Source organism: Mizuhopecten yessoensis, unplaced genomic scaffold, assembly GCF_002113885.1.
Source record: "Mizuhopecten yessoensis strain PY_sf001 unplaced genomic scaffold, ASM211388v2 scaffold10903, whole genome shotgun sequence".
Taxonomy (NCBI): domain Eukaryota; kingdom Metazoa; phylum Mollusca; class Bivalvia; order Pectinida; family Pectinidae; genus Mizuhopecten; species Mizuhopecten yessoensis.
In genome coordinates, this window is record NW_018408779.1 from 274789 (window position 1) to 295449 (window position 20661).

Here is a 20661-nt window from a genome sequence, read left to right on the forward strand (position 1 = left end):
GACTTAGATAGTTTAACTATTGCTTGAGCGGACTGAACTACCCTGTATCTAGTGTGACTTAGATAGTTTAACTATTGCTTGAGCGGACTGAACTACCTTGTATCTAGTGTGACTTAGATAGTTTAACTATTGCTTGAGCGGACTGAACTACCTTGTATCTAGTGTGACTTAGATAGTTTAACTATTGCTTGAGCGGACTGAACTACCCTGTATCTAGTGTGACTTAGATAGTTTAACTATTGCTTGAGCGGACTGAACTACCGTGTATCTAGTGTGACTTAGATAGTTTAACTATTGCTTGAGCGGACTGAACTACCGTGTATCTGGTTTGTTTATCGAGACTCTTGCAGGAAATCTCTTCTTTTGTTTCAAAAAACATTTAATTAAAAAACCTAGAACCTCCCAATAATTTACCAGAGTCTGAATAAGACTGGGAGTATTTCAGGTCAATGTTTTTTCTCCTCCAATTTTGTTAGCCATTGCCACTTATTTAGCCCTCTGCACGATGTTAAACAACAGACTCTCATTGTAATCTGCCTGTAAATATGGAAGCTAAACCATCGTACACAGGCTTGAAATTACAAAGATAACATCTGTTTTTAAGTAAGTTTGACCGACTTCCCATTTGAACCAAGCTTAGGTACCGTGTGGTCTGGAGCGAAAACTAAAACAGTCAGACAAACTTATATAGAAATTTAAATGGACAAGATTCTTGTTGACAGAATAACTAAATCTGCTAAAAGGAATTAGTCTTGTATATTTATGGTGTATATTTAAATTAGCGTTTAATATAAACTTTGGGTCAAAGTATTAAATAGGACTGCTCCATTACACACACAGAATAGCGTTTACGATAGTATCCCTAATGCTCTTATAGAACTTACTTCATTATTGATTGTTGTTGTAAGTAAACTTTGGATTAAGTATCGTAAACCGTACCTGCATTATAAAATGACTGGTCACCTTTTTGAAATATTTTTTTTATAATCCACATGAATACTTTAAATTAATATCCATATTCAGATGATTTGATAAGGAAGAGAAACGTTCCTAATGACAAGTACAAATATTCATTAAAAAATAGGAATTAATCAAGCTAATCTAATAAAGACTTTTAAACACAGGTAAGTATTGATCTTTAAAATTTAGATAGGACTAAAAGGCCAGTGATTGGTGACCATATTCTTGTTCAATAATTAAATTGTTTGGCAAGTGTCTACACACCTATAAGTGTCTCCTCCTAGTGAAAGAAAGTTATTAGACTTATGAATAATTTATAAATGGATTTTCATGACTTTTTCATTAATTTGTATATTTTTTGATATAGTACAGCTTGTCTAAACTGTCTCCTGTCTAATCCAGATACCTGTCTATACCAGCTGTGATATGTGACTGTCCCCTGTCTAATCCAGATATATGTCCATACCAGCTGTTACACATGACTGTCCCTTGTCTAATCCAGATACCTGTTTATGCCAGCTGTTATATGTGACTGTCCCCTATATATACCAGCTAAAATATGTGACTGTCCCCGGTCTAATCCAGATACCTGTCTATACCAGCTGTGCTATGTGACTGTCCCCGGTCTAATTCAGATACCTGTTGATACCAGCTGTGATATGTGACTCTCCTCTGTCTAATCCAGATACCTGTATATACCAGCTGTTATATGACTGTTCCTTGTCTAATCCAGATACCTGTCTATACCAGCTGTTATATGTGACTGTCCACTGTCTTATCCAGATACCTGTCTATACCAGCTGTTATATATGACTATCCCTTGTCTAATCCAGATATCTGTATATACCAGCTGTTACACATGACTGTCCCCTGTCTAATCCAGATACCTGTCTATACCAGCTGTTACTCATGACTGTCCCTTGTCTAATCCAGATACCTGTTTATACCAGCTGTTATATGTGACTGTCCCCAGTATATACCAGCTAAAATATGTGACTGTCCCCGGTCTAATACAGATACCTGTCTATACCAGCTGTGATATGTGACTGTCCCCGGTCTAATCCAGATACCTGTCTATACCAGCTGTGCTATGTGACTGTCCCCAGTCTAATTCAGATACCTGTTGATACCAGCTGTGATATGTGATCTCCCACACTGGGCTCCTTAGAGGTTGGCAGTGGAGGGAGATCTCCCACACTGGGCTCCTTAGAGGTTGGCAACCCTGTGTAAACCCAGTGGAGGGAGATCTCCCACACTTGGCTCCATAGAGATGGATTGTAAACCCAGTGGAGGGAGATCTCCAACACTGGGCTCCTTAGAGATTGGCAGTGGAGGGAGATCTCCCACACTGGGCTCCTTAGAGATTGGCAGTGGAGGGAGATCTCCCACACTGGGCTCCTGAGAGATTGGCAGTGGAGGGAGATCTCCCACACTGGGCTCCTTAGAGGCTGGCAACCCTGTGTAAACCCAGTGGAGGGGGATCTCCCACCCTGGGCTCCTTAGAGGTTGGCAGTGGAGCGAGATCTCCCACACTGGGCTCCATAGAAATTGGCAGTGGAGGGAGGTCTCCCCCACCGGGCTCCTTAGAGGTTGGCAGTGGATCGAGATCTCCCACACTGGGCTCCAAAGAGGTTGGCAGTGGAGGGAGATCTCCCACACTGGGCTCCATAGAGGTTGGCAACGCTGATGTTGACATATCCTCAAAAGACGGATTGTTCTATAGAATTTGTTACTGATATTTAATGTTGTGTGAATAATACGTTTTTACGTTACATTTCAGATTTATGAATCGTATGAAACGAGTACCCAGGCTCTCATGACTCAGTCTACAATGGAGTATGTTGAAGACATAGTAAGTCCTGCCTACATGTTTTGTCTATATCGTCTCTCCTCTGATCTTTATTTTCCTGATCCTTTCCACCCCACCTCCCCTACCACTGGGTTCTCCTTATTCCCCCGCCCCATATTCCTCCTCCATCCTTCCCGTCTTCCTTTTTCCGCATCAATTTCTCTGCTACATTCCTTTTCCTCCTACTCTCTTTCTATTAACTCTACAATCCTGTTTCCAATATCTCTACCTCACTTCTGACCTTTCCATTCCTACCCCCATTACCAATGCCCACTTATACCTCTAGCCTCTACCCTTTTAACTATCTACTTCCTTATCTGTCCGTCTCCCCTACCTTCCTTATCTGTCCGTCTCCCCTACCTTCCTTATCTGTCCGTCTCCCCTACCTTCCTTATCTGTCCGTCTCCCCTACCTTCCTTATCTGTCCGTCTCCCCTACCTTCCTTATCTGTCCGTCTCCCCTACCTTCCTTATCTGTCCGTCTCCCCTACCTTCCTTATCTGTCCGTCTCCCCTACCTTCCTTATCTGTCCGTCTCCCCTACCTTCCTTATCTGTCCGTCTCCCCTACCTTTCTGTCCCTTTCTGTCTCCTTTCTCTCCCTCTCTCCATTCCCATTCATATCACTCCTTTCTTCCCGGTCATCTGCCTGTTACCTCCAGATGATTTTCTGAGGCCCGTTTAGGGTCCAATAAATTAAACAATTGCCGTCCACCACTAAATGGGATACTGATATTACAGATTAGTTTGTACAAGTATGTATTACATGTTTTTTTCTGGTTTTTCTCATTTACAGATCATTTTTGTCTAGTTCAAAGTCCTTAAGCTCATGCACTTAAAAAATAGAGTAAGCAGATTTTAAGTTCACTCATCTTTCCATACATTTCACAGCGTTTCAACCATGAAATAGGGTACCATCACACAATAGACACTGCAATTTCATCTACAGTGTAATAATTAAAATCCTCTCTCACTTTCAGGCTGAACTAGAGGCCCTCATCAAGGACCAGTTAAAGAAGAAAAAGGTAAAAATGCTTTGACACAAAAATCTGTTCTAGTTTACTTTAGTGTGGTAAATGGCCTGAAGCGGATAATCACATGTGTTATAATCCAGAATAATCACATGTGTTATAATCCAGGGTAATCGCATATGTTATAATCCAGAATAATCACATGTGTTATAATCCAGGGTGATCACATGTGTTATAATCCAGGGTAATCACATGTGTTATAATCCAGGGTAATCACATGTTTTATAATCCAGGGTAATCACATGTTTTATAATCCAGGGTAATCATTGCTTTATAATCCAGGATAATTATTGGGGTTTTTTCCCAGGGTAATCACATGTGTTATAATCCAGGGTGATCACATGATCCAAAGTAGATTTTGTGTTTCACCATCACTCTCTCACACTTGATTGAAATGGTCATTTTATATATCTCCATAGTAATGTAGATGTGTTCGGTCATACTGAAATCAGGGTGTCTGTCTATCGGTCCGTCCGAGTGTGGACAGATGTTTAATTGTCTAACACATGCTGCTTATTTTCCTTCTCAACTATTTTTAACTCACCTTGCACGAAGAGATGAGGAAATAATGAATTTAAAAAATACCTTATATCTTATAATGGTAATTCATTCTTTAGTTCTTAGTCCAGTGACCAGGTGTTAGACTTTTGTAAATGTAAAATCGCCCCCCCCCCTCCTCCCCCTCAAAAAAGAAGGAAAAACAGACATGCAATTAAGCATCGCTTTATTCTTCTGGAGTAGGGAAAATAAGCAATATAAACTCATGTATTGTTATCAAATTCAGTTTTATTTATAATAATGTTTATCTTATGTGCTCTCTCATTTATAGTATCAACAGCAAGTAACGATTTTCATTGTTGGGTACGAAAATGTGTGTGGGCAGAAGCTACGACTACTTCAGCAGGTTAACGAGGTAATTGTACTGTGTACAGGTAAACTATCTACAGGTAGTTACAACTCTAAATGTAAAATCTTTATATTTACCTGAAAAATCTTTAAGGCAAACAACCCAGTCTCTTGAGGTAAAAATATACAGACTGAATATGTACAGGTAAAAGTGTTACTTTACAGGTGTAAAGTGTATAAGTAGGTATCAGTATATTGGTAAAACATACATAAAATAACTGGAATGTCTGTGTCATATAAAATCACATGCATGTCTTGTGAAACCTATTATTCTCAAACTTTTACAAAGTTGGATTGTATGACATCATTAAACTCATTTTGCAAATCAGCTTTTTGAACATAAAAGAAAAATTGACAACATGCTTTCAGTTCTTTATGGACAATTCCAAGAGTTACGAGGAGGAAGACTGGTATCCTAAAACGCCAGATATTGATGTGGACGACTGTAGTAATAAAATTGAAGAGTCGCTTGCGACGGCAAAGGAGCTTACGGAGAAAATATCTACAATCAACTCGGATATGGTCGAGTGGCTGACGACATACGCCATCAATAAGGCTTCAACAAAGTGAGTAATTGTCGGAATAGTTTTGTCTCGTACAAGATTTTACAGGAAATCAAATTCCAATCTTTGAAATCAAAGAGTGAATGCAAATATTTCATAAACCGTTTTGCTTGTTCCTGATTTATTTTTGCATTTAGAGAGTAGAAATTCTGGCTAGCATAGATGTTTAGAATATGCATGTATTAATTAAGTTGATGCTAATTTTTAGAGTATTATTTGATCAATAATATACTTCAATGAATGATGACCCAAGTTTTTTGCTTCAGGATGTGTTCAAATTTGCAAAGTTAATTTCATAATTTACATTATTTACAAAAGAACTTAATATAGGTTAAAAACTGTACATTTGAAAGTTTAGACCAGCAAAGTCTCTCAAGTAAACACTTTACATTTAGAAATGATGAAGCCTGGTTAAATACTTAAATCTGAACAAGACAAAAACTGTATATATAAAACTGAAAAGTGTACTGGTGAAATCTGTACAAGGCAAAAAGTAAACCAGTTTTTTATACAGCTGGTAAAAATTAAGAAAATGATGGTTTCATTTTGAATAATTCTTAATAATATTATCACCATATAACGTTCTCACTTTATATGGTGATGATATAATTATCAAGCATCATTTAAGCTAAAATATGGGTTGGTTTCTGATGATATCTGATGATCGTGAATTATTTAATTGATAATAATTTCTTGGCCCTAGCTCACATCTTAATTCATGTGTGTTGTATATATAAATCACATAAAGTTTTCACTTTTGAATTATGCAAAACTGATTTGTTTGATTGTAGTTAAGCTACAAATATTTAACATAATTACCATATATGAATTATTATTAATAACTCCAAAGATAGCAGCATAGTAGAAAAATTGATATCGGAAAAATTAGGTTGTAAATATAAAATCACTAAAGAAATTTAAACCCACACATATTTTGTACAATATCTATACATGTGTTTTAATACTGAAAGTCAAGAATTAAGTAAAAGATATAATGCTTCTAATTGTTACTAATTGATTGATAGGTAACAAGCATATAGGGAATGTATTGAAATGAGATTATTTTTTTAATATTTAGGTATGCATTTGTTTTATTGAAATATAATGATTTTACATATCAATAGCATGTAACTGGAAAAAAAGGAAAAAGTGAACCTTTTCTTTAATCCATAACATTGATATGGTTTTGATATTTGATTTTTCCTCAAGAACTCTGAATATGGTTGATAACAAGTAAGTCAAATAGTGTGAATTGAACCAGATGGTACTGTGCACATGTTCGTCAAATATGTTGAGTGATCCTTAACGTTAAGTTGTTCATGTTTTCTGGATCTTTTAGAAAAAAAATGTGAAGGATCAGATTAATTTCCAGGTTTTCAGATTTCTTTTTTAAGGTGGCTCCACACTTTCGCAATTAACCAGCAAAATTCGTTGAAACTTTCATATAATGGTTATGCAACTATGTAGAGTTGATTTTATGAAAATCTAAACATTCCGATAGTTTGGGGACTTTTTTGGAAAAAATACAAAATAATGAATTTTCGTCAATTTTAATATTTTCNCAAATTTAAATAAAAAAATATATTGCAAGGTCAGAAAGCCAATCTTAATTTTTTTAATTAACTGTTCTGGGACCGAACCAGTTGATGTGAACTATCGTGAATGACTAATTGCATACCTTTCTCTCTCGTTAGATTTCACAAATGGAATTGAATAGGTTTGAATAAGTTCTAGATGATTTAAATTTCATCTTAATCAGCAGTTGATCAGTGAAAGATAAAGGTATGAATACTGGAAATCATGGTACGACTACACAAACTGATAAGGGTTCATAATTGTACAAAAAACAACATATACAATGGTTTTTACCAACAAATATTTTTATGAATGCTTTGTATTTAACAATCTGAGCGTGAAGAAAACCTAAATATACAACAACAAAAATGAAAAAACCTGACAGGATCAAAATGTGGAAAATTAGAAGAAAACCGGCTGTCTTTCATATTTTTTTTCCTCTAGAAAATCCTGTCATAATTGTAATTGATCTACTATGAAATCTATTCTGCAACGTTTCAACCAAAAATAAAAACAACAACATGTTTCCACATCTATTTTAGATTCATGTTTGTTTTCAGTACAGTAAACGTCCATTTCACCAAGAAAAAGTCAAAATATTTTAATTGATTAAATGATCCCTAATTATGCAAATTGAGAAATATTTTCTCCAGAATTGAAGCTGAATTTATTCATCAAAAAAATAAAAAATAAATGTCTGTCTGCAGAAACGATTTTATTTGTGAGCACAAGTTTGTTTTGCTGCACTTCACTTCTGTTTCAGATTCTACAAGGTCAAAGGTCAAGGTTCAGGTCAAATTTGGTTTAAATTTTGCCAATCATCATGAGAATTTTTTTTGTTTCTCAGAACAAAATAGTATACAAGACAATACTGATAAGATTTTATGTTTTGCTATGAAAACATGAGATAAATTTCATTTTATAAATTTTGACCTTTACCTTGAGATATTGTGTGCGTACCTGTGATATATTGGTGGATGTTTTCGTTATTTCAGTTTCTCCGTTAACAAATCCAGATTTTAAGTCTCTCAATTATTGGATTGTATACCTCATTATATAAGCTCTGTTTATATATATTTTTTTTCAGACATGGGTTTGTAAGGATTCATTTTTCTCCAGACTTTTGTTACATTTACATTTGCTATATGTTTCACCGCTCCTAGATGTGTGATATTTTTGAAAATCTTTAGACTGTAAAATATTCCTGTGATAAATGATGTCATGATACACTGTGACGTCCGACTTATATTGACGTCATGTTTAATGGACAGGCCTGTTCCTGATAGCTTCAACTCATAACTTTATTTCAATATATATCTGTACATAACGGTCTTTATCCTTTCTTTCTCATCAGAATAATGTGTTTTTATTGTTTGTCTATATAACATTGTTTGTTCTGTCCTATTTAACTAAATGAGTTATTTTTGACACTTATTTTACTGTGTTTTGGTTGCTACACAGAGTCAGCTAGGTAAGATCAGGTACCATGTGTGTGTTGGTGTGAGTACTGACGACTTGTCTTAAGTTCAGATGTAATATGTTTTATTTGTGATGGTGATAAATAACTGTACAGAGTGACAGATCTACCGCTTTTTTGTAAGTGTCAGTGGTTGATATCTACGGGTCCTCTGCAGATTACTTGAACTCATTCACCCCTGAAATTTCATAATGAACTATTCCAGCCTTTGAATTGAAAGAGTTCAAATGTGTGTTCAGGGGTGAATGTGTTAACAATTACAGGCAGACTTACACTGTTGATGATTGAAGAGTTGATGTTAGGGCTCAGATGATGATTACCTATTTATATGTACCAGGATATGTAAGGGATGTTTTCCACCCTGAACAGTATGGCTGTAGGCTTCTGAACAGTATGGCTGAAGGCTACTGAACAGTATGGCTGTAGGCTACTGAACAGTATGGCTGTAGGCTAATGTTCATTTCTGTATCGTTCATAAAAATAACATATCTTTTTCATATTGATATGAAGTGCAATGCCATTAATCCCTAATGTTACATTTGCCACATCACCAAATATACAATGATACAGACACCAAGCCAAATCCCCTTGCATTTATTGGGCTATGAATGCAATGGAATTTTATTAGCTTCATATGCAATGGAATTTCTTTTATATATTAGAAAAAAAACACTGATCATAATATGATGTCTTATAAGACTTAATGTATTCTCATCAGAGTTTTACAGTACAATAATTTATTTTTGAATTGTGAATCATATTTTTAAGAAGAAAAGTATACAAGGGAGGTAATTTTAAATTGTTAGAGAGAAAAGTATAAACATTGTTATTGATTATTAGGGGAAAATATAAACAAACAATGTTTTAATATAAACTTTGAAATTCTTCATAAAAAATTATCCATTGACATGGATGATAACGTATGTTTTAGGGGAGAAAACTCTAAAATATTGCCGAGAGGAAGGCATTATCCTGGTACAGTTCTACTAATTTTGTTTTACTATAACATGTTTTTAGTATTTCATTTGAATTTTTTTGCATGAGGAATCAAGTTTGTTTGAGAATGCTTTTGTGTTTGAATTGTTTGTTGGTAAAGGGATAATGTCGATGATGTTGATGATGTTGATATAATTTTCAATGTGTTCTATTCTAGGTGTTTAATTAACAAGCACTAATTAGTATCAATGTATGTGATGTAAATGAAATAATGTGCATTTTGTAAAAATTCTGTAAATACAAAATAGTATTTTTATTACTAGGTCACATGCCAGGTTAATTAGTTAAGTTCAATATAAACTATTATAACAATTATAAATACACTATCCTCGACACTCCAGGGGTAACGCTCACTTACACTCTCTGCACCCCTGGAATATGACAAAACAAAATTGAAGGCTCAATGTGCGCCACTATGTTGATGAGACGAGAAGCCTAGTTTGATTCTTTGATGTACATTAAAAGAATCTCGCGTTCGCGGAACATAACGTAACATAACGCGTAACGTAACAGTAAAAATTGACTGACTTTGAAGTCAGGTGTCACTCCTTTGTAATTTTCAAAGGCCAGAGGTTTCAGCCTAGCGATTGGTCAGATTTTTGAATCTGAGACCAATCAAACAGCTGTCTTTGTGCCTTCAATTTCGCTATGACATATTCCGGGGTTTAGAGAGGGTTTTAGTGAGGGGTTTAGAGAGGGTTTTAGTGAGGGGTTAAGAGAGGGTTTTAGTGAGGGTTTTAGAGAGGGTTTTAGTGAGGGGTTTAGAGAGGGTTTTAGAGAGGGTTTTAGTGAGGGGTTTAGAGAGGGTTTTAGTTAGGGGTGTAGAGAGGGTTTTAGTGAGCGTAATCCTAGATATTGATGATGTATATATAGCAATATAGGACTTTGATAGACATGATTCTCAGGGCTCCACAAAGAAGATAAAAAAACAGGTAATCTCTGCCAGATTGTTTATAAGTCAGTGATGAGCATTGTACCAGGGTCATATTCAGTAGAACCTTATCCTGGTTATGTCCAATATCCATTCATAACTTGAACTGATAACTTTGTCCTGAGTTTCTCTTAGAATTGTATTCTAGGCTATAATAATACCTTGATTCTGTCAGTGGTTTCTGAGGGGACACTGAAAATGTAACATCATAACAATGGAATGCTGAGTGACATTATAATCCAACATAAATAAGCTTATACAGGTTTAGTAAAAATGCTAGTCATAAACATTGAGAAAAAAAGGACTCGGTATAAATGTAAGAATTGCTTACCATGATCAAGGTTATCTGATTGTTTGTTCATTGATCAGGAGCAAGAAGAAGCTAGAATCAGCGTTAACGAAGGCGAAAGACGACGTGAAGGCGATCACAGACCAGCTGAAGTCAGCACTTTTAGGTAAGAAATGATGTTGAGGAATATGGTCATTCAATGTTGTAGATTTTACAAAAAAGGATAAAGGCTTCATTACATGCCCACAAAGAAATCAGGAGGGTCTACTGGAATTAGCTTGTCTGTGAATATAAAATCTTGACCAGACAAATCTCCCTAAATTTCAAAAATATTATATGCTTGGTTGGTTACATAATTAAGTTGAGCAGCTGACATTTATGTTTCATTTTAACTTTTTTCCCAGAGTCATTTAATCATTTCATGCCCTGTTTGAATAACATTTGTCATCGCTGGTAATATTATAATACATGGGGGTATATTTTATATTAAAAGGCCGACTTTTGAATTCAGAGATTGAAGATGGCCTCCTTGACCTCTGATTGGTTGATACAAATATTTGTTGTCTTCTTTCCAGCCCTAAATTTCCTCTTCCTCAGACCTACATACATTTTTAAAAATCTGTCAGTTTAAAAATCTTTTTTTTTTTATTGTTGCCAGAGCCATAACTTCTGACTTGCTTCAGATACTTACTCAATGAAGTAGGATGGTAAGGCTATGTGGCACTTACTACTACTGTGTGCACATGCCCAAGGTCAAGGTCACATTTAAGTTGGAGGTCAAATTCATACCCGGTAGTGCAGGCCATAACTTCTGATTTGCTGAACATATCTCAAAAACAGTTTAGGAATAAATATAAACGGCAAGATGGTTGGTTGCAAACCACAATTGGGTACGAACACCCAAGGTCAAGGTCACTTCGAGGTCAAAGATCAATTATTGTGTTCAGGCCATTTCTTGACTCGCTGAAGATTATAAGCATGATGAAATTTTGGGGATATCATGTATGGTCCATGGAAGGAATCTGTCATAAAACAGGTTTAACTGTATAAAAAATATATAACTTTTACTAACATACATATAACACAGTAAGTAATATGCCTGCCTGCACCCACACACTTGTTTCCAGTCTTGGTAACCTTTACAGGGTGCATAATCCATCAGTTTTAATGATTTTCTTATAATTTTTAGCTAATGATGAGAAAGATGAACTGATACAGACCTACCTCAAACAGTTAGAAGGGAAGACTCTGGAGGCTCAGAAGTTCAAGGCTGCTGCCGAGGTCGCCAAGGTAACAATAAATGTTTCCATGGCAACAACCAAAGTATTTTTATGAATGTTATCAAAAAAGTTATTCATTCACAATATAAATGTTTGTTTTTGTAGAAACATGGCCCAAATATTTTCTTTTCAATTTCCAGTTTGCTGCAATAAGAATGTGTTATTATAGACAGATTATAACTGTAATAATATTTGACTGAGAACAAGTGTTGTAAAAAGGTCTTATAAATAGCTCAGTTTATCTCTGATAAAAAAATCCTTGGCTTATTTTATTTTTATATAATATTGGCAGAGGTTTTTATTTTTTCATTATTGTGTTACTTACACAAATTCTTGTTTGACTTTTGAACTGTACCAGTATGATAAATTGTATATGAATGGTAGGTGTATAGAAGACTGACCTGATTTGTTGATTGTATATGATGTTTGATAAGTTTTTGATGTATCTGTTCTTTTCCATCTTTGCTAGTAAAACATATTCACAACAATTACTAACCTTAGAGTGCTTCAGGTGCCTGGTGCTTCTTACTCTGTCACTAACCTAGAGTTATCTCCCTTTGTACTAATATACTCGACCTATTTCAGTTTGAAGAGGAAATGAATACAGCAGTACCAATAAATTAGGATTTAGAATATTTCCGTATGTTTTTATTTCGTAAAAATTGATAACCTGTTGATCTTTTTATCAGTTATCAAAATAAAGAAATATATGAAAGTTCTGTCCATTACAGACTTTAAAAGAAGATTTTTTGGGGCGAAATAATAAAACTATAGAAATTACAAAAATTAATAAAGGTTAGTTTTATTATAATTTTTTTTACATCTTGGAAATGTTAACTCTAATAAATGAGATATTATTATAGTATATTATGGAATTGTTTTTATTTCAAATGTTGTGAAGGATTTTTTTTTATCTTACATTAATACAGTTTATACTCTAGAGAGGGTTTAGGTCTATACAAATATTGTATCGGATGTATATCTCCACAGGGAAGAGCATCAAAACTTAAGTTACTTTATGTAATTTAAAACAGTTCACTAATGTTGTGAAACATATATATTGCACTGTATCTCCAGTTGAGTTTATAAATTATAATTGATTTCAAATGTTAACACATGCCAATAAAATGTCTCCCAGTGATTTTTAAGCCTATATAAATGGGGTCCGGTAACGATCCCATTCCCAATGAGATTTCATCAAAATAATTCCCAATTGCCACCTAAAATTCCCAACTGATTACCAATTTTAATTCTTGTCATTTTAACCTGGTCATTTTTTTTGCGTATAGAATGCAAGTCATCTGCAAACGCTTAGCTGATCACGAATCACTGAGAAAATATGACGTCGTCTCACAACGGCAAATACTACGCCCCAAAAAAATGTGGCTATCAGACAGTAACGGCTCCGAAAGCCTGCCTTATCTCTTTAAACGCAAAAATCCACCACAGATGTTAACAGAACCTGCGCATGCCGGTCCGATTCCACTTGTCGAGACGGAGACGGCGTCGGTAACCCCACAAACATTTTGACCATAAGACCGCAGCATAATTCAGGCACTTTTATCCATGGATATTATACAATGTATTGTTGCTTCATACTTCTTTGCCAATTATAAATTAAATTTTGTGCTACCCTTAAACAAAACCTGAAGTCCTGGGATTGGGTAAATTTTTACTGTAATAGCCTTTGTAATATAATTTTTCCCCCAAAAAACATGTTTTCGCGTTAGTTTTTCCCAATATCCAGAAAAGCATTTTTTCCAAAAATAGCCTGAAAAATCACTGTCTCAAGTACAAATATCAAAAAAAATATAAATCAATGTTTTTTGAGAACTTTTTGTGTGGTTTCAAAAAGTGATTACCAAGGTAAGCACATTATTATTTTCTTAAAGAAAGCTTCCTTGTCTGTCAACGGTGGCACTAACATTTAAAACAAAAAGTTCATTATTTTGAAAGTGATGAGCAAGCATCCTTTTAATAGTACGTTATTAGTACAAAACATTTGGCAGGAAACCTGAAACAGAAGTGTGTTTTGGTTTGGCCTTTCTCTAGGATACTGTTTGGTTTGGCCTTTCTCTAGGATACTGTTTGGTTTGGCCTTTCTCTAGGATACTGGTGCATGGTGTATAATAGCATTATCATATAACGGTACGATTAAATAATTCCGAGGGTGTTTGTTAGTCTGGACTTGGATAACTTATGCACTCTAAATAAGAAACTATTGTCTAATTATCAGCAATTAAATAGGATTGTCATTTGAAGATGTCAGACTAAAAATGACTCAAACTCAGATACAGATTTATGTACTGTTAATAATAAAACAGAGACAGATTTTCATGTAATTTTCACAGTAATTATATAATTTAATTCTCACAGTAATTATGTAATTTTCACAGTAATGATGTGAATCTGTGAGGTCAACATGACAGGAAACATTCCTAGATCTTTTTTGACACTGATCAACAATGCTTACAATAATTCTTAGTAATAAGGACAATTAATAAAACAGATTTTGTATTTAACACAAATTTTGGAAAACATCCCTTTTTTCACAAAGATATTTATTTTCTTATTTAGTCCAGACTAAGAACGTTCCTCTGTACAAACAATTCCTCAGACTAAATTGTCTCTGTCGTGACTCTTAAAAAGAATTTCGGAGACTACCAACGTATATTTTTCAAACTGCAATTATAAAGCACTAATGTTGTGTGTTTTCGTGTAACAGAAAAATATATGTATCGGTTTGCTGATAAGTTCTGACCAGCTTTGCAGGAAGCACACAGTATGACAATGTTTGAGGAAGACTTTGCATGGATAATTGGTTTTCTGCTGGAAGAAATCCACAAAGAATTGTTCTGTTTTTAATGTATAATAAATAATAATGTTGAAATTATTTGAAAAATTTAAATAGCCTTTTCAAAATGACATTTTGATAAGGATCATTCAAACTCAATAAAACAACCACAAAGAAGGCGGAGCAAATGTTAAAAAAGGGCAGATTTTTTTTTTTTTTGTAATCTTTTGAGTAAATGTATGTTTTTTAATATTATTAAATTCAGATAATTTATTTGACAAAATGGGCTCATTATAAGATAATGAAAAACATTAAAGATTCTTATTTCTGCCCAGTTTCTGCCTTATTTTCCACATCCCCCGTCTGTGTTTGAAGGTTTCGCCCCTAGATCACCGAACAATTCTCTGTGGAGCTCTGTCTGCTTTATATATGCACTTGCGGGGCCAAATCTATATATAGCTAGTTCCACCCACAATATATACTAACAGAAAAACGTACAAGGGCTGGAGGCCAAGGAACTCGTCTATCAGGACGAGATCGAAAAGCGAAAAAGTGCCATGAAACAACTGCAAGATGATCTTAGGAAACTGCAGATGGATGTCAGCCAGTCCAACTTCCTGTCGGAATTAAACTCAAACCGACTGCGAAATAAAGATAGCGAATCAGCGGTAAGTATTAATTTAGTGGAAATATGTGTATGTTCGCACCTACTGTACACTGATAGATTGTTGTGAAAAATTACAAAAATAGATTGAGACAACAGATTGTTCTATCTGGTACAATAAGTCAATTGTCATATAAATGCTATTTTCGATTAATTAAAAGGAATTATTGAAAAAATGAAATATTTCAGCAACAATTCAGTTTCAATGTTGTGATAATATAAAAATTTCAAGATCAAAATTATCAGTAAGATAGCAAAATAAAACCTATCTGGTGTTAGTGTTTTAGTTAAGGCAGTGTGTTACCTCATACAATTACAGACAAGATAAAACCTATCTGGTGTTAGTGTTTTAGTTAAGGCAGTATGTTACCTTACAGACAAGATCAGTTCAGCTTTCACACTCTATTTGCAATGTTAGTTTTTTTTAACATTTACCTAAATCATAGTTTGAAAAAAAAACTTTGAAGGTAAAGAAACGGGTGATACAGTTTTTTTTATTGAGAAAAATATCAGAAAATAGATAAAAAATCCAGTTGAAATAAATAATATACAATATTTGATAAAGCGCCCTATCTAGCTAACATAAACCAATCTAAAGCGCTTTACAGTACATAGATATACAATTAATACAATTAGCATATACAATTTTTTGAGGAATTCGTGGGAGCTGCCTTATCAGGCACTAACTACTACGGTAGTCCTATGCCACCTTGCTAATATCTCCCTGTGTGTGTTCTGATAGTTCTGATATTTATTTAATGATTGTGTTAATTTCAAGGAATGTGAAACATTACAAGAGGTAAGAATGGAGGTAAACCTGTTTCCATGGTAACAGACTGACATCTTAATTTCATTTATTCAGTGATATCTTATATAATGCATATACTAAGTAATTGTCCAGAACTTTATTTAACTTTACTTGTTACAAACCTTTTGATTAAGAGTTAATAGGCTGGAAATATTTATGCCAGAATTACTTATACTGATACATCAATATTAAATATACACATTAAATTTTAAAACCCGCCAAAAAACTCATATTAATCTATGAATTAAAATCATGAATATTATTCTAGAAAGGAATATATATTCTGCTCCATGGATTTATGTAATTTTTAACACCTTTTCTATGCCCCTTCCAATGGATGGGGGGGGGGGTGTTGTTCATATATAATGTTACCCATTCCCCCCCACCCCCCCCGCCCAATGATGAATTCATATTGCAGGATTCTAAGGTCAATGCGAAGGTCATGGCTGCTACAATTGAACCCCAGCTTCTGCCCCCATAATAAAATGAACCCATTCAAATTTAATTTTATTATGCAATGTCAATTTTTTCTTATATTCAAAATTTATATAATTCATAATAAGATAAGTTAAATAATTTGATAAATCAGAAAGTCAAAATAAGGATTTTACAGGATTGTTTGGGTCATTTGTTTGTTACTATGGAAATGGTTTATAGATTTTATAAACGAGCAAAATTTATATTTTAGTTTTGCTTACAAGTGTATCCTGAAAACAAAATTTTATTTATAAATGTGTGTTTTTTTGTTAATTTTTGCTTCCTAGTTTGATTGTTAATGAATGTTAAAACCAATCAATATTTCCCAGTAGTGCATGAGTGACTTGTGACTTATTGATTTTACGCTTCAGTGATTTCGTCAGTTATCATTTATATTTCAATTTAAGGCCAATAACCAATTATGTTATCCATTTAATTACTAGTTAATCGTTCTAACACATTTATATTTAATTCATGTTTTATTATTTGATATATTTATTGATGCCATTGTGATTCTAATCTAAGCCACTTTTGTGATCGTAAGAACATTGTTCCCTAAACAGAATTTAAACCAGATAATTGAGTTATTGTTTAGGGAAAAAAAATCATTTTATGATAATATTCGAGTCGTGATTCAGCCTAATTAATTAACAAGGAAGATTTATTGAAGAGTTAATTTAAATGACTTAATAATCTAGAGAGGAATGTAAAGTTACGGTAAAACATCTACATGAAACACTGCTAATGATTAAGTGAGATAAATATAAATATATAAATGACTTCATTATCAAAAGAGATACATTTACAAGTTGATTGTCAAAAACTGTAGATTAGTTAAGGATATTTGTTTTTGTTTAAGTCATTAAATGTTCATAACTAATTTAAAGCATTTTAAATACAATATCAAATAAACAAGGCTGACAGAGTAACACCATGTTTTTAGTTTTGCTAAATTTACAAAGAATTTGAAATAATATTTTCCTAACTTAATATACCTTGTACTAGATACTTTATCCTTTACTTAACAAAAAACACATTTCATTTGCCCCTAATTGTTATATACATATATAATCTTAAGCAAGTTTGGCAGGGTATAAATATGAAAAAGGAATAAGTAATTTGTTTTGGTAAAAACCACAAACAAAAATGACAAATACTGCATAATATTTTTATTTTTTTTAAATTGTTATAAGAAGTAGAATTGTGTTAAGGTGTTTTTTATTAAAAAAAAAATGAAAAAAAAATATCCGAAATTTGAACTTTGAGGAGAACAGAAAAAAATGAAATTGTAATTGTCATTCAGATTAATAGTGATTTGTAAGCTGCTAGAAATAATAATTTTATATTGGATTTTATCACTTAGCCTTGTGTAGGAAATGTGATAAAATTTATGTAATATTTATGTTCATGATGATTTTAATTAAGCATTACATGATTTATGATTTGTCATTTCAATTTTTGCAGCGATTTTAAATGGACAGCTAGCTACAAGAGATGTGTAAAACCAAATTTCAAATTAACTTGTAATCGGACACTCTCACAGTAGATTTTCACTGTAGGGTTTGAAGGTAGAGTGTGTGTTTCTATAAAACAGTGTATCCATTCAATCTACAGAATGAATTACAAATTATATCCTGGTTTAGTATACATATTTATTGGATCTCTCGGGGTGTCCGTTTCCATGTCACAATTCTCGGTAAGTTTCCAAAAGGAAGATACATATTTTTGAACATGAGATCAAACTTTGAATAAGGTGAAATAATAAAATGATCCTTTGGGTTTATGAAAATGTATTTTTCTGTATGATAAATGAATTGAATGATGAAGTTGTACATAAATGTAAAATGAGCCGATTGGGCGAACTTTTCAATGCTGAGGATTTGATTGGTTAACAGGAATGTATGGATACACCAATGGGAGGAACACAGACTAATACCTCGGTGCTTTTGGTTCTGGTACACACACTCAACTGCAATATTTTTTTTTAAAATTTGCATGACTAGAAAATAGAAAGTATATACTGTATGATATAGTATTATGTGAAAATACACAATATCACTGCAAACCTTGTTTTATTCTCCCACACATAGCAAGGTTGAATTTAAAAATATATTGTCAATGTCAACTAATTACCGTATTAAAAACAATATCGCTCCATGGAAAATGCATTTGATTTGTGATGGTGTAGAAATGTACATTAAAAAGCATCAATTGATAAAATCATAAATATTTAACTTGAAAAAATATGTGACAGTACATTTTATAATGGTAATAACCAAGCAAGGGAGATAATTACATACCAAGGGGAGTTAATGGACAACAAAGGGAGGTTATATACAACAAGGGGAGGTAATAGACAACAAGGGGAGGTAATAGACAACAAGGTGATATAAAACTGAATAAAACATTTTGATCTTGGTTTATTTTGTGTGATGGAAATATATCCTAGTAAGGGGAAATATTTACTGATAGAAGGGGTAAACATAATTACCTAAACAAAGGGAAATAATGATCTACCTAGTGGAGCTACTCAATAGCAAGGAGTGATAGTTTAGAAAAAGGAGATAATTATATTTCAAAATAATGACTATTGCTAGATTTGAATATTAAAATCTGTTGAAATGGTCATGAACAATAATACCAGAGGTCATAGAAATTAGTGTACAAGTGTTTGTGTGATACAGTGTATGATACATGTACTATAGTAGTGTTTCTAGCCTGTAGCATTTACAGATTCTATTTCTCTTTATTTACAGATTATATTTCTCTTTATTTCTGTTGACATTTATCCTTATTGCTTTCTGTTTCCTCAATATTCTGTTTTCATGTTTCATTTTTATATCAGATTTGTTTCCCCTTTTTAGCTTTTTAAATGATTTGTTAAAGTGTTTGCTTTTGTTAAATTTATCAATTGTTTGATATAATTAATATGTTATACAATTTTATTATTTATAATATGTTACATGTGTAAATAGTACAGTAAAACCTGACTTTAACTGTACAGAATGTTTTTGGACATCCTGTATTTATGGCCCCTTGTTTCTCTATCTTCACTTGACTAATGAATGACTCACTACCCTATTTGACAAAACAAAATCATTCATTTTGAAGTTGTTAAAGACAGGTTTAGCTGTGTACATGTTTATGCGTGAAGGTATTATCTCCATCGTGCTTAGATTTGTTGTCTCCTTGAACAGTGTGACTGCTACAGTCTAACCAGCTGTAGAATAAGTCACAGCTATATCAGGAAGTAAATCTCTAAAACACTAGCATCTTTATTATGCCATTGAAGAAATTAGTGAATAGGGGAAGGGAGTTATTTAAAGGGCGGCCATTTATTTTTCTGACATCATAAAGGGGAGATTTACTAGATAGACATTAAATACAAAACTGTATTTAAATGAACTTCTATTCTAAGTTGTCAAAATGATTGTTAATATTGAACTTGATATTGTTATGTGTAGTTTAGTATTTTATCTGGACAGTTTTCAACCTTTTGAAGTTCATCTCGGATTTGGCGATAATGATATAAAATGCTTTGATTTATTTAATTTTGTAGACATCTTATTAATGTTTGGTTTATCAAGTACAAATATCTCTTAAATTATTAAAGGAACTATCAACATTTGATATTAAAAAAAAGGAATTTGATACAAATATCGCATAATTTCTGAAGAGTTTAAAAAACCTTTGTCATTTTTGCAGCAGGAATAGTTTTTGCCTATTTTAATATACAAACAGGATTCGTGGTAACACTGTTAAAAACAATGTAACACATATAAAAGCTGATCCAAGTTCATAAAACTACAAACATTTGTGGTGAAATAAATACAATATCTGTAAAGCTGAAACTGAGTAGTAAGTCTACCCAGCTATGTAAGTTGGTACCACTATTAGGGAAGTAAATCTGAATTGAACAGTCATAATTGTATAAAACATATTTTAATAGCATATATTTAATCCGTGCCAACAAAATGTCATGTTTTACGATGGACTTAATTAGCTTACGACTATATAATTTAAAAGTGAATTGGTAGGCAAGGTCAGAAAATATTTACTATAAG

At 33.2% G+C, this 20661-nt stretch overlaps 1 protein-coding gene across 2 annotated transcripts in view; it reads left to right on the top strand.

Moving 5' to 3' along the window:
- LOC110463415 (microtubule-associated protein futsch-like) overlaps positions 1-20661 on the top strand; it is a 138881-nt gene that overhangs the window by 9042 nt on the left and 109178 nt on the right. The window contains exons 3-11 of one of the 2 annotated variants that reach the window (XM_021517995.1): positions 2741-2812; positions 3787-3831; positions 4667-4750; positions 5113-5309; positions 6516-6539; positions 10655-10740; positions 11764-11864; positions 15137-15316; positions 16091-16111. In XM_021517995.1, coding sequence (XP_021373670.1) covers positions 2741-2812; positions 3787-3831; positions 4667-4750; positions 5113-5309; positions 6516-6539; positions 10655-10740; positions 11764-11864; positions 15137-15316; positions 16091-16111 — 810 coding nt within the window. The remainder of the gene's footprint in view (positions 1-2740; positions 2813-3786; positions 3832-4666; positions 4751-5112; positions 5310-6515; positions 6540-10654; positions 10741-11763; positions 11865-15136; positions 15317-16090; positions 16112-20661) is intronic. The other variant, XM_021517996.1, reaches the window with a different exon arrangement.